Consider the following 14,409-nt stretch of genomic DNA (forward strand, 5'->3'; position numbering starts at 1 on the left):
TTAAGTGTCATAGACAGACCTTCAAAACTCGGAAACCAAGCATTTCCGGAACATGTTGATATAAAATATTTTTATTGTCTACATATGAGGAACTCATTCCTGAAGTTATGCCATGTATTTTTGAGACACCCTGCGTGTGTGTATATATATATATATATATATATATATAAACACTATCATTAGCTCAAGTGATAATTAAAACAAGAATTTTAATCCTTTTTCGAGAAACTTATAAGTTTTTAAACAATTGAAAAACTTTATACATAAATACTTTTAAATATAATTTTATTTAAAATTGTAATGGAATAAAAACTTGTTAATGTTTTGATTCAGTTTTTATCAGCTTCTGGATCTGAATTCCAGAGAATTGCTACAATATTGGTCTATATAATCTTGAATCTCATTGAAAGGTTGCAGATATAGAAATGGCTACTGTTACTTGTTAACGCAGTTAATAGATATATTAATAGTTGTATAGATATAATAATATATTAATAGAGTTTCTAGACAATTACATCTGTGCATGTATAGATGCATTTTATTGATGCCATGTTCATATTCCTTTGTGCTCACACATGGAATAAAGCAGTGTATGTGTGCGCACTTAAAAATACAACACACTTAAAGTCTTGTGTAGTTTACCTGCAGATAGTGAATTTTAGATCTGTAGAATAGATCATTGGCCAAGGTAAGGTGGCTGATCGTAGGGAGTTTTTTAAAGTTAAAAGCTAAATTGGATAGTAATTTTTGGCAATAGAGATGGTACAAAGGTTTTTTTTTTTTTTTTTTTTGTGTGGCAGATGCAGAAAAAGTACACTTACATCAATTAGTTAATCTAATACTAATATAATACTAATATCATGAAGTCACCATTCTTTTAGTGGAAATTTTTGTTCCAAGAACAAAATCAAGTCACAGAGGACTCTAGATCTGAGCAATATGGATAGTAATCAGTTCACTTTCATGCTCAAAGCAGGTTGATTTGATTTTGATATTTTGATTATGCATCAAAAATTTGTTTAACCAAATGAAACTTCAGGAAAAGTTCTACAGCAGGTATAAAATGGAATGCTGGAGATTGGCTACTGCTCACTGGCCTTAAATAACATGTCTGTAGTCCACAGCCCTTTCTATTGGCTAACTCTAATTCATTCTGGATTTATTTTATTTATTTATTTATTATTATTATTTTTTTATCATTGATAAGATTTGAGAGATCCAGGAAAAATCACAGGATGTATTGAAGGCAGTAGCAGTACAGGGGAAATGCTTCTAACAGTGCCAGAATCTCTGAACTTGCTGTCTCACACAAATTACTCCAAAATGAAATTGTGGAATACTTTTTATATTTTTATATATACAGGGTGGCTCAAAAATACACGGCATAACTTCAGGAATGAGTTCCTCATATGTAGACAATAAAAATATTTTATATCAATATACTTCCGGAAATGCTTGGTTTCCAAGTTTTGAAGGTCTGTCTATGACACTTAACTGTTCACATCACCTTATAGTAATTGTTCAAAATGTCCACCTTCTGCCTGAATACAGGCCTCACATTGATGTCTCGTGGACTCGCGAAGACGATGCCAAATTCCTGACATGTTTCGTATTGTCTCACAACCTGCCACAATTCGATTGTGGAGAGTTTCCACATCAGCTACTGGAGTCAAATACACTAATGACTTTAAATGGCCCCACAAGAAGAAATCTACTGGGTTTAAATCAGGTGAGCATGTAGGCCAGGCAGTTGGTCCACCTCTACTTATCCACCGACCAGAAACCTTCGATTCAGGTAATTGCGGGTATCCATCGCCGCAATTACCTGAATACAGGTAATTGCGGCGTGGATACTTAACTGGCTGAAATGTGCGGGAGCGCCATAGTGCATGAAGTGTGCTTGTTGATGAATGATCGGTGGCGTGTCGTCCAAGAAATCAGGCATTTGGTTTTCCAGAAAGTTTCTATGCACCTGCCCTGTGAGTTTTTTTGGAAGTACACGGGGCCCAAATAACTTATCACCAAAAACATCTGCCCAGATGTTGAGGCTGAACCACTGTTGGTTGTTTGTTTGTTTGTTATTTGGTTTTTAGGATTATTAGCAACTAAGGCCATATTGCTCCGAGATATGCGGTGGTCATTCCCTGACCTTTCCGCATCCTCTGTATTTGGTGGTGATGGGCTCGAACCACGGTCTAATCAAGAAGCATGTGCTACGCACTGCTGCTCCTTCCCACCTGGCTACGGAGGTGCCTGCACCCACTGTTGGTGATGCGATGGAACAATTGCATGTGGATTTTCCTCAGCCCATACATGCTGATTGTGAAAGTTTTGGATTCTGTCTCGTGTGAACTGTGCTTCATCTGTGAATATCACTAAGGCAGGAAAGTGAGGAGTTGTACCACACTGCTGCAAGAACCACTGCCGAACATTACTCACGTAGGGTAATCTGCTGGTGACAATGCCTGTACCCATTGCAGATGGTAATGATAGAGTTGGTGTTCTCGCAACACTCTCCAAATAATCGAACGTTGAACAGCCAGTTGCATTGCTATTCTGTGTGTGCTGATTACGGGAGTGGCATGCACAACATCCAAAATATCTTCCTCTACTTCAGGAGTTGTTGATCTTGGTTGTCTTCTGTCGGCAGCATGAGGTGTAAAGGTCCCATGTTCACAAAGGCAGCGATGGATACCTTCAAACGTTTTCCTGTCTGGATATCTTCATTCTGGGAACCTTTTGTGGTACAAACGACGAGCTTCCAGAGCATTGCCGTTTGCCAAACCGTACATGAAGTGCATATCCGCTTGCTCCTGATTTGAGTACATGGTGGAATGGAAAACCACCAGATTCTGTCAGTATCTTGTGATGAAGGAAATCACCTGCGGGAGATAAGACATTCCAATTAATAACTCGGGAACCAAGCATTTCCGAAACTATGATGATATAAAATATTTTTACTGTCTACATATGAGGAACTCATTCCTGAAGTTATTCCATGTATTTTTGAGACACCCTGTATATATATATACAGGCATACCTCGATTAACGAATAGGATGCGTTCCAAGAAATTACTTCGTTAACCGAAACTTCGTTTTCAGAGGTAAAAATACTATGGCCAGAATAGGGATACGTTCCTACGTAAAGAAAATGAAAAGCTTTTTTTCGAACAAAGAAAAGTTTTATTAAATAAACAGTCAACTTACATACAAAGTGAAATCACATTTTAAAATATGAGGTTAAAGTTGATTGTTTATGCTTTTTTTCTCTTTCATTTAACAATTGCCTATACGGAGTTATTGCATTTAACACTGATCGCTTAACTATTAACCCCGGGGGCTCACATCTGGTGAGTATGGGCTTGGCACACCCAGGGTCCTGAGCTGGATATCATCATTCTTCTCTTTCTTGGTGATTCCCTTCTATTTTTGACTTTCTCTCTCTCACAGGGTTACTTGGGAACTTTTTTTTTTCCTGGTGCAGCATAAGCCTCAGGCTTCCTTGCATCATATGGATATTAATAATAATAATAATAATAATAATAATAACACTTCTTCCTAAATCAGGATCATTTTCACTAAAAAAATTTAAAACGTTTTCAATGTCATTTAAGCACCTTTTTAAATCTTTGGTTGTTAACACTTTTTCGGCAGGAACTTCTTTAACTTCGCCTTCATTATCTTTGTCTTCGTTGCTAACAAGGTTTTCTAAATCTTCCACTGAAAAACCATCATCTTCTGCATTCAATAAATTTCTAACATCCTCTTCATCGACATTTTCGAAACCTATTGATTGAGCCATCTGGATAACTTCATTTCTAATTTCTTGGATGTTATTTTCTTCTTCTAGTACAACTTCTGGCCATATTTTGCGCCAAACTCCATTTAAGCATTTCTTAGTGACTTCTTTCCAAGAACTATCAATGTTTTCAATTGCGTTTTTAATGGTGTAGTTTTTCCAAAAAGTTTTAACTGTCATTTCCTCTTTATCCTCTAGTTCAGGTAAATTGCTTAAAATTCGACGCAGATAATAAGCTTTAAATGATGCTATTACTCCCTGATCCAATGGTTGAAGCAGGGAAGTTGTGTTTGCTGGAAGAAACACAACTTTGACAGGAATGCATGTGTCCAACGTGTTAAGATCAGTAGGATGTCCCGGAGCATTGTCTAACAACAAAAGAGCTTTTTCTTCAAAGTTGTTTTTTTTTGACAATACCGTTTTACTCCAGGACAAAAGTGGTTAACAAACCAATCAGTAAATAACTCCTTGGTAACCCACGCTTTTCTATTTGCTTTCCATATTACAGGTAAATTCATTTTTATGTTACCTTTTAACGCCCTCCGATTTTCTGAATGGTAAACTAATAACAATTTTAATTTATAATCGCCAGAGGCATTTGATCCAAAGAGTAATGTTAAACGGTCTTTGGCTGCTTTGAACCCAGCAGCTGATTTTTCTTCAATAGAAATGAAGCTTTTTGTTGGTAGCCGTTTCCAGAACAAACCGCTTTCGTCAACATTGAACACCAAATTTGGTGGAAAATTTTCACGTTCAATTATTTCCTTTAGTTTTTCTGGAAACTTATTTGCAGCTTCTCTTGTTAATTTTACACTATGAATCCTGGCCCGTTTTTTTAAATTTCTCGAACCAACCACGAGAAGCCCCAAAGGTTTCCGTAATTTCTTCAGTTTGTTTAGATTTCAGGTGATTAAACAAAAATAATGCTTTTTCTTGAATGACCATTTGACTTAAAGGCATATGATGTTGTGACATATCATCTATCCACAAACTTAACATTTTCTCCATTTTTTCTAAAATTGGATTCCTTAAGCGAGTTAATTTTGCCGCTGTAACATCTGTACAATTCTGAGCAGACTGTTTTATTTTTTCTGATTGACTTAGTATGGTTGTTAAAGTTGATTGTGCTAATCCTAAAGAATGTGCCACATCGGATTTTCTTTCGCCGCTTTCAACACGTCGTACGATATTTAGTTTAGTTTCCAAAGAAATTGCTTTTCTTTATGTTAAATGGTGCTTGAAATTGCGGACTTCGTTATATCGAGGCTTCGTTATCAGAGGTAACGTTAACCGAGGTATGCCTGTATATATATATATATATATATATATATATATATATATATATATATATATATATATATATATATTTTTTTTTTTTTTTTTAAATACAAAGAACTATTTAATCATATGACATTATGTAGGTTCAGATACCTCTGTACTATTTGGCAAACACAATAATCCAGCATTATAGAAAATTACATTTTTTATATATTAAATGGTTGTAGTGCTGCCCATACCCTATACACATAAATATATGCAAAAATACTAATGATTATTATGTATAAATGTATAATATTCATTTTGTCTTGTTTTATTTTATTTTGTAGGCTGCTCAGAATGGCACTTTTGGCAATTTTACAAATGCATCCCAATTAACAGGAGGCAAGTATATTCACTGTGTTTATTTTATTTATTTATTTATATTTCTGCAATGCAAACATAAAAGGATTTTGCACCTATAATGTTCTAGTACTTTGTATGAAATGAATAGTGTTACAGAGAAATATTAAGTTTATTAACATTTAAAATTTTTCGAAGATTGTAATTGCAATTGATATATATGGGGGGAAATAGAAGGGGTGAATAAAGAAAAAGAAAATAGTGTTACAGAAAAATATTAAATTTATTAACATTTAAAATTTTTCGAAGATTGTAATTGCAATTGATATATATGGGGGGAAAAAAGGAAATAGAAGGGGTGAATAAATAAAAAGAAAAGTCTGACAAGTTTAAAATTTTAAAAATAAGCAGTAGAATATGACCCATGAGGAAATCAAAGAATAAACAATTGCAACACTTTATACACCATGATAGATATCCTGTAATGTGGCAATAAGCATTAGCATTAGTAGAGGCATATGATGCAAGAAAGCAAGCTTATGCAGCATCAGCCAAAAAAAAAAATAATAAATAAAACGCTCCCATTTCACCCCTCCGTTTGATCCAAATACCTGTCCATCTCAGCCTTAAAATTTATTTAGGCTATCAACTTCCACAACAAAGGATGGAAGTCTATCCTACATCTGTCTTTGCTCAATTTGAATTTATGCCCTCTCAGGTGATTATTCTGAGCAAGAGGAAGAATCCCATCAGCCTTGAGTATGCTCAAACCATTCAAGGTTTTATACACCTCACTCAGATCACCTCGAAGGTGCCTAGTCTCCAGACACCATAATTTGCAAAACTTAAGCCTTTCTTCATAAGAGCAACCCTTTGTTCTATTCACTAATCTTGTTGCCCTTCTCAATACTTGTTCCAACAGCTCTACATCCTTCTTAAAATGAGGTCCCCAGACCTGTATACAGGTCAAGGTGTGCCCTGACCATATGCAGTACTCAAGATGTGCCCTGACCATTGCCTTATACAAGGGGATTATCACCTCCTTATCCCTGCTAGAAAAATTCCTGTATATCATAATAAATGAGGAAGATGAGAAGTTGGACAGTAAATGGATGTTGACTGGTGGCAGCAGCACATGTTCAGACTGCTTTGAAAGAGAGAGTGGGAATTATAGAAGCCAATTCCAAAGGACAGTGCTCATGGAAGTATCTGTAGAAAAGGCATGCAGCAGAAACAGAATGTCTATGAGACAGAGAGTGGAGAGAGAGACTGTTAGAGATGAGTCATTAATTAACCTAATTGCCCCCTTCAGAATGGAATCTAGAACCGTGAGAGAGGCTTCTAGATTCCATTCAGAATTTTTTGTTTCAGCAACTTTTGTTTTGGGGGGCACCGCCCCAGATGTGGGAACAATATTCCATGGTAGGGCGAATTTGTGATTTGTACAGAGTGAACAGCTGTTTGGAAGAAAAGTAATGCCGAGAGCGAAAGAGAAAGCCAAATTTTTTAGATGCAGAGGAAGCAATATTTGTAATGTGATTTGAAGTCAGGGTAATCCCCAAAAGAGATACATCATCTTGCCTAGAAATCGGAGTTTCACCAAGGATAAGCATAAGAGCAGAAGAATCCTTTTTAAGAGATATAAGACAGGACTGAGTTTTAGAAGGATTGAAATCAACTAAGTTGTCTTTGCCCTACTAGAGAATTACCTGGAGATTGGCATTTAAAGAATTGGTAGTGGTTATTCAAGAAGCTGAAGCTGATTGAGCAGGGCGAGGTTTCTCAAACTGGAAAGTGGAATGCAAACAAATAAGCATAAGACCAGCATGCAATGCATAGAAAGAAATGCAAAAATAGGGGTTGCATTTCATGGTAACAATGTGATATGTACCAAACATTTATTTGCTTTCATCTTTTATCATAGAACAATCTTCCTCTGAGATGTGCTGCTGATCATGCAGGCACTGTTTTCAGAAATATATATCCCAATAGCCAAATAGGGGAGAAAAATAATAATAAATACAATTATGGAAGAATAAACAACAAGCATTGTTAGTGAAATTGTACACATAGGGAAAAAAAGAGGTAGTTGATTCCTAGCAATATCCCATTGTAGTGACCTTTTGTAATAAAAAAAAAATAATAATAACAATTTAATAATAAATTCATGAAATCAAAAGCAGCTTGCTCTTATTGCCAGCACTGGAAGATAACTTTTCCAAGTACAACGTTGTACCTCTGAAAAACTTGAAAGCGTGTGAAATTAGATCTTGAAAATGTATGTTATGTAAGGCCTGAAAACTGAAGTAGCAAGGGTATTAAAAGAGGAGATTGAGCCCTTTTTTGATAATAGGCTATCCTTGTCATCTTAATAATTTGTGTACTGGAAAGGGATCTGCATGTCTCCCTGTGAAAGTGATGATATTTGGTGGAAATTTACTACTATCTAGAAAGAAATGCTAAAATGGAAAGACAGATTTAAACAATTTCATGATGCATTCCCCTGAAATAACAAAGAATTTGAAGCATTTGTTTATACATTGTCTGCCTTTAATTAAAAGTGCAACTAGACTGCAAGAACAGTGGCAGCCTTTGGTAAGTCTGTTTAAAGAGGAGGTTAGAGGTGGTGGGAAAAGCAATATAGCATTTTTCAGAGTTACCAAATTGAAAAATACCACAAGCAATCACTGTTGAGTGGCACTAACTCGTGCTCAAATTTAATTTCATGATCTAAATTTTTGAAAGAAGACAAATTTGTGAACTCATCTTCTGAATTTCAAAAGCAACCATTATTACAAAAGCAATTAATAAATTTTTACCAACTTCTGGTAAAAGCAATCCTAAACAGGTCAATTAACCTGATAATTCTAGAAATGTCCTCACTCATGCTGAAAGTCTGTTTGTTTCTCTCTTCTTCTTCTTCTTCAAATAAAGCAGTTCATTTTGTTTCTTTTAAATGTTATGTTTGAAAATCTAGCATACCTCATGTTCATGTACAGAGGCATTACTCGTTGATCCGTTGAAGAATGTTATGAGCAAATTTATTTTACCAACCTTCCTTTTCAAACCTTCAAACCTTCCTTTTCCATTTTGGAAATTGACTACTATTGCAGACTAAACCAGAAGGATAGTAATCGTACATGTGGTGCAAGAAAACAAGCATATGAGCTTATGTAGCATCAGCCAAAAAAAAAAAAAAAAAAAAAAATCACACAACCATTCCCTCTAAATGTTTGTCCAGTTACTCCTTAAATTTATTTAACCTGTCAACTTCCACAGCGAGAGATGGCAGTTTGTTCCAGCAGTTAACCACCTGCTGGCTAAAGGCAAATTTTTGCACATCTATTCTACATCTGTCTTTCCTCAATTTGAATTTATGCCCCCTTAGGTTCGTAATCTGAACAAATGGAAGAATCCCATCAGAATTCAGCATGCTCAACCCATTCAAGACCTTATATACCTCAATCAGATCACCTTGCAGGTGCCTAGTATCCAGATTCTACAATTTGCAGAACTTAAGCCTCTCTTGGTAAGAGGATCCCTTCATTCCCCTCACCAATTTTGTTGCCCTTCTCTGTACAAGCTCAAGCAAATCGACATCCTTCCTAAATGAGGCCTCCAGACCTGTATGCAGTACACAAGGCATGGCCTGACCATTGCCTTATACAGAGGGACAATCGCCTCCTTTTCCATGCTAGCAAAATTCCTGTATAATATTGACATAACCCCATGACCTGCTCTGGCAGCCTGCCTGCATTGCCCAGAAAACTTCATATCTGACTGCACAATTACTCTTAGGTCTTTTTCATTTTCTACCACCTGTGTGTGAACTGTACCACACAGTTCAGTGTGTTCCTCTTGGGTTACTTCTACCCATATGCAGTACTTGCATTTGTCAATGTTAAACTTCAGTTGCCACTTCTCAGCCCATCTTCCCAAATTTTCTAGTTCCTGTTGTAGTAGATCACTGCTATTACTGTCATTATCAACCCTGCCAACTTTTGTATCATCTGCAAAGTTTGACACTAAGTCTGATATACCTTCATCAATATCATTGATAAATATACAAAACAACAGTGGACCCAACACCAAACCCTGTGGGACTCTACTAATAACATTAGTCCACGAAGAGCAGTGCCTATTGATTACCACCCTCCTTCATCCCCCACTCAACCATCCTTTTATCCATTGTAGCAACTTACCCTTAATACCGTTCTGCTCCAATTTGTACACTAGTCTTCCATGTGCAACAGTGTCAAAAGCTTTCCTCAAATCCAAGTATATGATATCAAAATTATTTTTTTCATCCAGTTCCTCTTTTTTTTTTTTTTTATGTGAACCCCAAACACGAGAGGTATGAGAACCTATAGTACTAAGTACCGTGCTTGGGTTGGAGGTTGAGAAGACGAAAGAAGATATTTGTTGACATTGGACTTGATCTTCTGTAGATTGTAATTTTCAGGAAATACATATGAAGGAAGGTTGTTCCAGAAAACGGCAGTTGAATGAATAAATGAGGAAGATGACAAGTTGGTTCTGTGGGTTTGAAGTTGGACAGTAAATGGATGCTGGCTGGTGGCGGCACGAGTTCGGACTGTTTTGAAAGAGAGAGCGGGAATTATAGAAGCCAATTCAGAAGAACAGTGCACATGGAAGTATATGTAGAAGAGGCATGCAGCAGAAACAGTACGTCTATGAGAGAGCAAGTGGAGAGACTCTGTTAGAGATGAATCCGGCAGAATTACTTAACAAGTACAGGTCACTGTTGAACAAAAGCCGAGAATTAGGGTTGAATTTGAAAGTGTCTGCAATTCTGCCCAGACACGATAGGAGGGAGTATATGAGGAGAGCCTTGTCGATCAATTCGGCCCTGGAAAGATTGTGCAAGGCTCAAGGGGTAGAATTTTTTTCAGCCTGGACTGTACTTGTTAACAGGAGAGATTGCTTCTACAGGGATGGGATACACTTAAATAGAAAGGGTGCAAGAATATTTGCTGATGCTATCGAGGCAGTGTTAGGTGGGTCGGAAAACTGCTAGCTTTGGGGGAGACAAAGACCAATAGATTGACAGTAGCCACTGGCAGAGGTGAAAGAGATTCTTGCACTGCTTCTATTAGAATGAGCAGAAGCCTGAAAAACAAGATGCATGGTATTTCAGAGACTGCTGGGAGCCATTGCGGTACAAGTAAACACATGGGTTGTGTTAGGGTAGCTAAGAATAGAAACAGGTGCAGGTATACTTGCGTGTACACCAATGCTAGGAGTTTAGTAAATAAATTTGATGAATTTGAGGTATTGCTCAAAACATCGAAGGCAGATATTGTTGGGATATCAGAAACGTGGTGTCACACAGATATAAGGGTTGCGGAACTGCAATTTGGGGAGTACAACGTCTACAGAAAGGATAGACAGGATAGGAAGGGGGGAGGTGTTAGGCTATTAGTTAAGAAACACATAAAAACCAAGGAAGTGAAGCCAGTCGACATCGCTGGACAGTGCAGTGTGGAGTCAGTTCGGTGTGACATAAACATTGGGAGATCGAAATTGAGAGTAGGAGTGTGCTATAGGCCTAATGACTCTGATGAGTATAATAAGGAACTGTACAGGGAAATAGAGTGGGCCAGTAAATCATAGTGTCTTATAATGGGAGATTTTAATTTCCCAGGTATTGACTGGATTTTGGGGGCTGGTTACTCACACACTAGCAGGGCTTTTGTGGATTTATTGGATGATTGTTTTCTACATCAGCATGTTCGGGAGGCAACTAGAGGGAATAATACTCTTGATTTGATTATCAGCAGTGATTCTTCATGCATTAAGAATCTGCAGATAAATGAACCACTAGGTGGCAGTGATCACAGTGTGCTGAAGTGGGATTTACTCAAAGAGGTAACTACCATTAGGGGTAAAGGGAAGGGTTATTGCTTCCGTAAAGGCGACTACGATGGACTGAGACAGTATTTAAATTCTATACAGTGGGACCAACTGATGATGTTACCAACAGCAAATTCAAAATGGGAAGCATTCAAAGAACTTATCTTGGAAGCTACTAGGCTTTACATACCAACTAAGAAATATTGTTCAAGGTTTAGGCCAAAATGGATGTCAGATGAACTAATGAGGCATATGGCAGAGAAGAAAAATGCATGGGATACATACAAATTAACACATGACACAGAAGCCTATGATAGATACAAGTTGATATGCAACCAAGTTACAAAGGAGGTTAGGCAGGCGAAGGCAGATTACGAGAAATCCTTGGCAAGGGATGCAAAGAAAAACAGCAAAGAGTTCTTTACTTATGTAAACTCTAGAAGGAAGGGGATGAATCAGATTGGTCCACTTGATATTGATGGGTCAAGTGTTGATGATCCTGCTCAGGTAGCTAACAAACTAAATGAATATTTTGCATTGACATTCACACATGATGAGGTATTCAGTGAGGGGAATGCCAGAGGTGTATTCAACTCTAGCAGTAAGCTACAGAATCTTGAAATAACTGGGAGTAAAGTGGAGGAGAAACTGTTGAAGATAAACACAAGAAAGGCACCCGGGGTGGATGGGATCTATCCAGTTATATTAAAGGAGGCAGCAAAGGAAGTAAGCAAACCCTTAGCCATAATTATGAGAGCTTCATTGGACTCAGGGGAGGTACCCATAGACTGGAAATGTGCAAATGTGACCCCAATTCACAAAGGAGGATCAAAGGCTGACACAAGTAATTATAGACCTGTGAGCTTAACTTCTGTTCCAGGAAAATTAATGGAGGCACTGGTTAAAGAAGCACTGCAGGATCATTTAGACAAGACTTCAGTTATAGCTCAGACACAGCATGGTTTTGTTAAGGGGAAGTCTTGCCTGACCAACTTGATTGGATACTATGATGCAGTCACAAAAGAACTGGATGCAGGGAATAACTTTGATATTATATACTTGGATCTTAGAAAGCTTTTGATACTGTTGCACATGGAAGACTGCTACACAAATTGGAGCAGTGTGACATTGGAGGCAAATTGCTGCTATGGATAAAGGGGTGGTTGAGGGGGAGAAGACAGAGAGTGGTAATCAATGGACACTGCTCATCGTGGACTAATGTTATTAGTGGAGTCCCTCAGGGCTCAGTGTTGGGTCCATTATTGTTTTCTGTATTTATAAATGATATTGATGATGGTATATCGGGCTTAATGTCCAAGTTTGCAGACGATACAAAGGTTGGCAGGGTTGTCAAGGACACTACTGACACTATGCTGCTGCAACAGGATCTGGAAAGGTTGAGCAGATGGGCTGAGAGGTGGCAAATGAAGTTTAACATTGACAAATGTAAAGTACTACACATGGGAAACAGCAACCCCAGAGCAACGTATCAACTCTGTGGTACAACACTGACAGTGGTAGAGGATGAAAGGGACTTGTGGGTGGTTGTGCAGGCAGATATGAAGTTCTCTGAGCAGTGCAGACGGGCTGCAAGAGTAGCTCATGGAGTATTGTCAATGAGATACAGGAATTTTTCCAGCAGGGATAAGGAGGTGATTATTCCATTGTATAAGGTGATGGTCAGGCCACACCTAGAGTACTGTATACAGGTCTCGAGGCCTCATTTCAAGAAGGATGTAGAGCTGCTGGAACGAGTACAGAGAAGGGCAACAAGATTAGTGAATGGAACAAAGGGGTGCTCTTACGAAGAAAGGCTTAAGTTTTGCAAATTACAGTGTCTGGAGACTAGGCACCAGCGAGGTGATCTGATAGAGGTGTATAAAGTCTTGAATGGTTTAAGCATGCTCAATGCTGATGGGATTCTTCCTCTAGCTCAGAAAAATCACCTGAGAGGGCATAAATTCAAATTGACGAAAGACAGATGTAGGATAGACGTGCGGAAATTTGCCTTTAGCCAGCGGGTGGTTGGTTGGCGGAACAGACTTCCATCCCTTGTGGTGGAGGTTGATAGCCTAAATAAGTTTAAGGCTCAGCTGGACAGGTATTTTGAACGAACAGAGGGGTGAAGTGGAAGTGGTTTTTTTTTTTTTTTTTTTTTTTGGCTGATGCTACATAAGCTTGCTTTCTTGCATCAAATGCCTCTACTAATGCTAACTAATGCTAATCATTAATTAACCTAACTGCCCTCTTCTGAATGAAATCAAGAAGCCTGAGAGAGGTTTTGGGGGCACCACCCCAGATGTGGGAACAATATTCCATGGCAGGGTGGATTTGCGATTTATACAGAGTGAGCAGCTGTTTGGAAGAAAAGTAACGCCGAGAGCGAAAGAGAAAATCAAGTTTTTTAGATGCAGAGGAAGCAATATTTGTAATGTGCTTGTGCCAAGAGAGAATAGAAGTCAGGGTAATCCCCAAAAGAGATATATCATTTTGCCTAGAAATTGGAGTGTCACTAAAGATAAGCATAGAAGCAGAAGAATCCTTTTTGTGAGATATAAGACAAGACCGAGTTTTAGACGGGTTGAAATCAACTAAGTTGTCTTTGCCCCAAAGGAGAATTACCTGAAGATCGGCATTTAAGGAATTGGTAGCAGATTTTCAAGAAGTTGAAGCTGATTGAGCAGGACAAGGTTTCTCAAAATGGAAAGTGGAATGCAATGTGCTATCATCGGCAAAACTATGGATAGGATTTCCAGTCAATGGAAGAAGGTCATTAATATACAAGAGGAAAAGAGTGGGGGGAAAGAACTGAACCTTGGGGGGACACCAGCATTAGTGGAAAAGTTAGACAGTAAGCCAACTGCCATCACCCTCAGTGAGCGATCAGAGAGAAAACTGGATAACCAATTACTAAAAACAGTTGGCAAACCGTAAGATGGAAGCTTGTTTAGAAGACCTTTATGCCAAACACGATCAAAAGCCTTTGAGATGTCAAGAGCAACTACTTGTGTTTCAACGAACCTTTCCATTGGATTTGTCCATAAATGGGTAACATAAGCCAGAATATCACCAGTGGATCGACACTGACGGAATCCATACCGGCGATCGTTGATCAG

The 14,409-nt window shown here is 38.0% G+C and overlaps 1 protein-coding gene across 4 annotated transcripts in view; it reads left to right on the forward strand.

Annotated features, from left to right (window-relative positions):
• The window catches only part of LOC150087936 (CUGBP Elav-like family member 1), a 549,389-nt gene that overhangs the window by 289,769 nt on the left and 245,211 nt on the right, over nt 1–14,409 (forward strand). For all 4 annotated transcript variants that reach the window (XM_090369279.1, XM_090369282.1, XM_090369281.1 and 1 more), the window contains one exon: nt 5,407–5,461. In XM_090369279.1, coding sequence (XP_090225405.1) covers nt 5,407–5,461 — 55 coding nt within the window. The remainder of the gene's footprint in view (nt 1–5,406; nt 5,462–14,409) is intronic.

Source organism: Mastigoproctus giganteus, chromosome 3 (genome assembly GCF_048544385.1).
Source record: "Mastigoproctus giganteus isolate SK-2022 chromosome 3, ASM4854438v1, whole genome shotgun sequence".
NCBI classification, from domain to species: Eukaryota; Metazoa; Arthropoda; class Arachnida; order Uropygi; family Thelyphonidae; genus Mastigoproctus; species Mastigoproctus giganteus.